Source organism: Octodon degus, unplaced genomic scaffold (assembly GCF_000260255.1).
Source record: "Octodon degus isolate 3935 unplaced genomic scaffold, OctDeg1.0 scaffold00119, whole genome shotgun sequence".
Lineage (NCBI taxonomy): Eukaryota > Metazoa > Chordata > Mammalia > Rodentia > Octodontidae > Octodon > Octodon degus.
In genome coordinates, this window is record NW_004524695.1 from 504,924 (window position 1) to 505,978 (window position 1,055).

At 35.4% G+C, this 1,055-nt stretch overlaps 1 protein-coding gene across 1 annotated transcript in view; it reads right to left on the minus strand.

The window, feature by feature from the left end:
* The window catches only part of LOC111812279 (zinc finger protein 709-like), a 12,310-nt gene that overhangs the window by 7,756 nt on the left and 3,499 nt on the right, over positions 1 to 1,055 (minus strand). Inside the window, exons 2-3 of the mRNA XM_023699996.1 lie at positions 806 to 932; positions 549 to 609 (exon numbers count right to left, since the gene is read on the minus strand). Coding sequence (XP_023555764.1) covers positions 549 to 609; positions 806 to 932 — 188 coding nt within the window. The remainder of the gene's footprint in view (positions 1 to 548; positions 610 to 805; positions 933 to 1,055) is intronic.

Consider the following 1,055-nt stretch of genomic DNA (forward strand, 5'->3'; position numbering starts at 1 on the left):
AAAAAAAAAAAGAATAGCCACTGTCACAATAGGCATTCATTTGGATTCTGAATACTTTCACAGGGTAAGTAACTTACAAATACTTGAAGTATACACCAACTTTAAATAAATTTATCATACCTTACATAAAAAAGTGAAGTGATCACTCTCATCAAAGTGATCTTTAAAAAGTACTCACATGTATAATTAGATATTCTGAATGTGATTCACAGTCTAAACACAACAGTTGTTTCATTCAATTATTATCAATTCCTAAATGTAGTATCACAGACTTTTATGATCTTGAGCCTACAAAATAATTTGTTTATCCTGGTACAATAGATAATGTCACCAGTGACATAATGTCAGTGTTCACTAAGTTACGGATGTTAGAATAATTTAAACATCCAATTGTCAGGTTATGGATGCTCAATATTTAGGCATCTTTGAAGATACTGGGTGAGATTCAAGAAATGTGAATATAGTCATACTTGAACAGTATGATCGATTTTATTATTTCCTCTTATACTCTGATACTGCAGGAACATTTTGATATGAAGGTAAATTACCTTAGATTTCTTTGGCAACTTTCGTACTCATCCTCAGTTTTCTGGTCATCCCAGTTTCTTTCTGAAGCATAGAAACAGTAATGTAATGGTGAGTTACTAGGTTATACAAAAATTGATAACAGTCAACTTCCTTGATATAATGTGCCTATCACTGGAAGAGTCATTGAAAGCTTCTATTTACCAATGAAGGAAACTGCACTGATACACAACAACCAATTCTTTCTGATTACATAAATGAGACAATGATTATCCCTTACCTACAAAAGACACATTTCTGAAGGTTTCCCACATCACATCTCTGAAGAGCTCCTTTTGGGACGGATACAACAAAAACCACTCATCCGTGGTGAAGGTCACAGCCACTTCCTCAAAGGTCACTGCCTCCTAAATCATAAGACACAGGTTTCTAAAAATAAGACAAAGGGCTGGTGAGATGGCTCAGTGGTCTAAAGCACCTACTTAGAACAAGCTAGGCAAAGCACAGGGACCGCGGTTCAATCCCCCAGC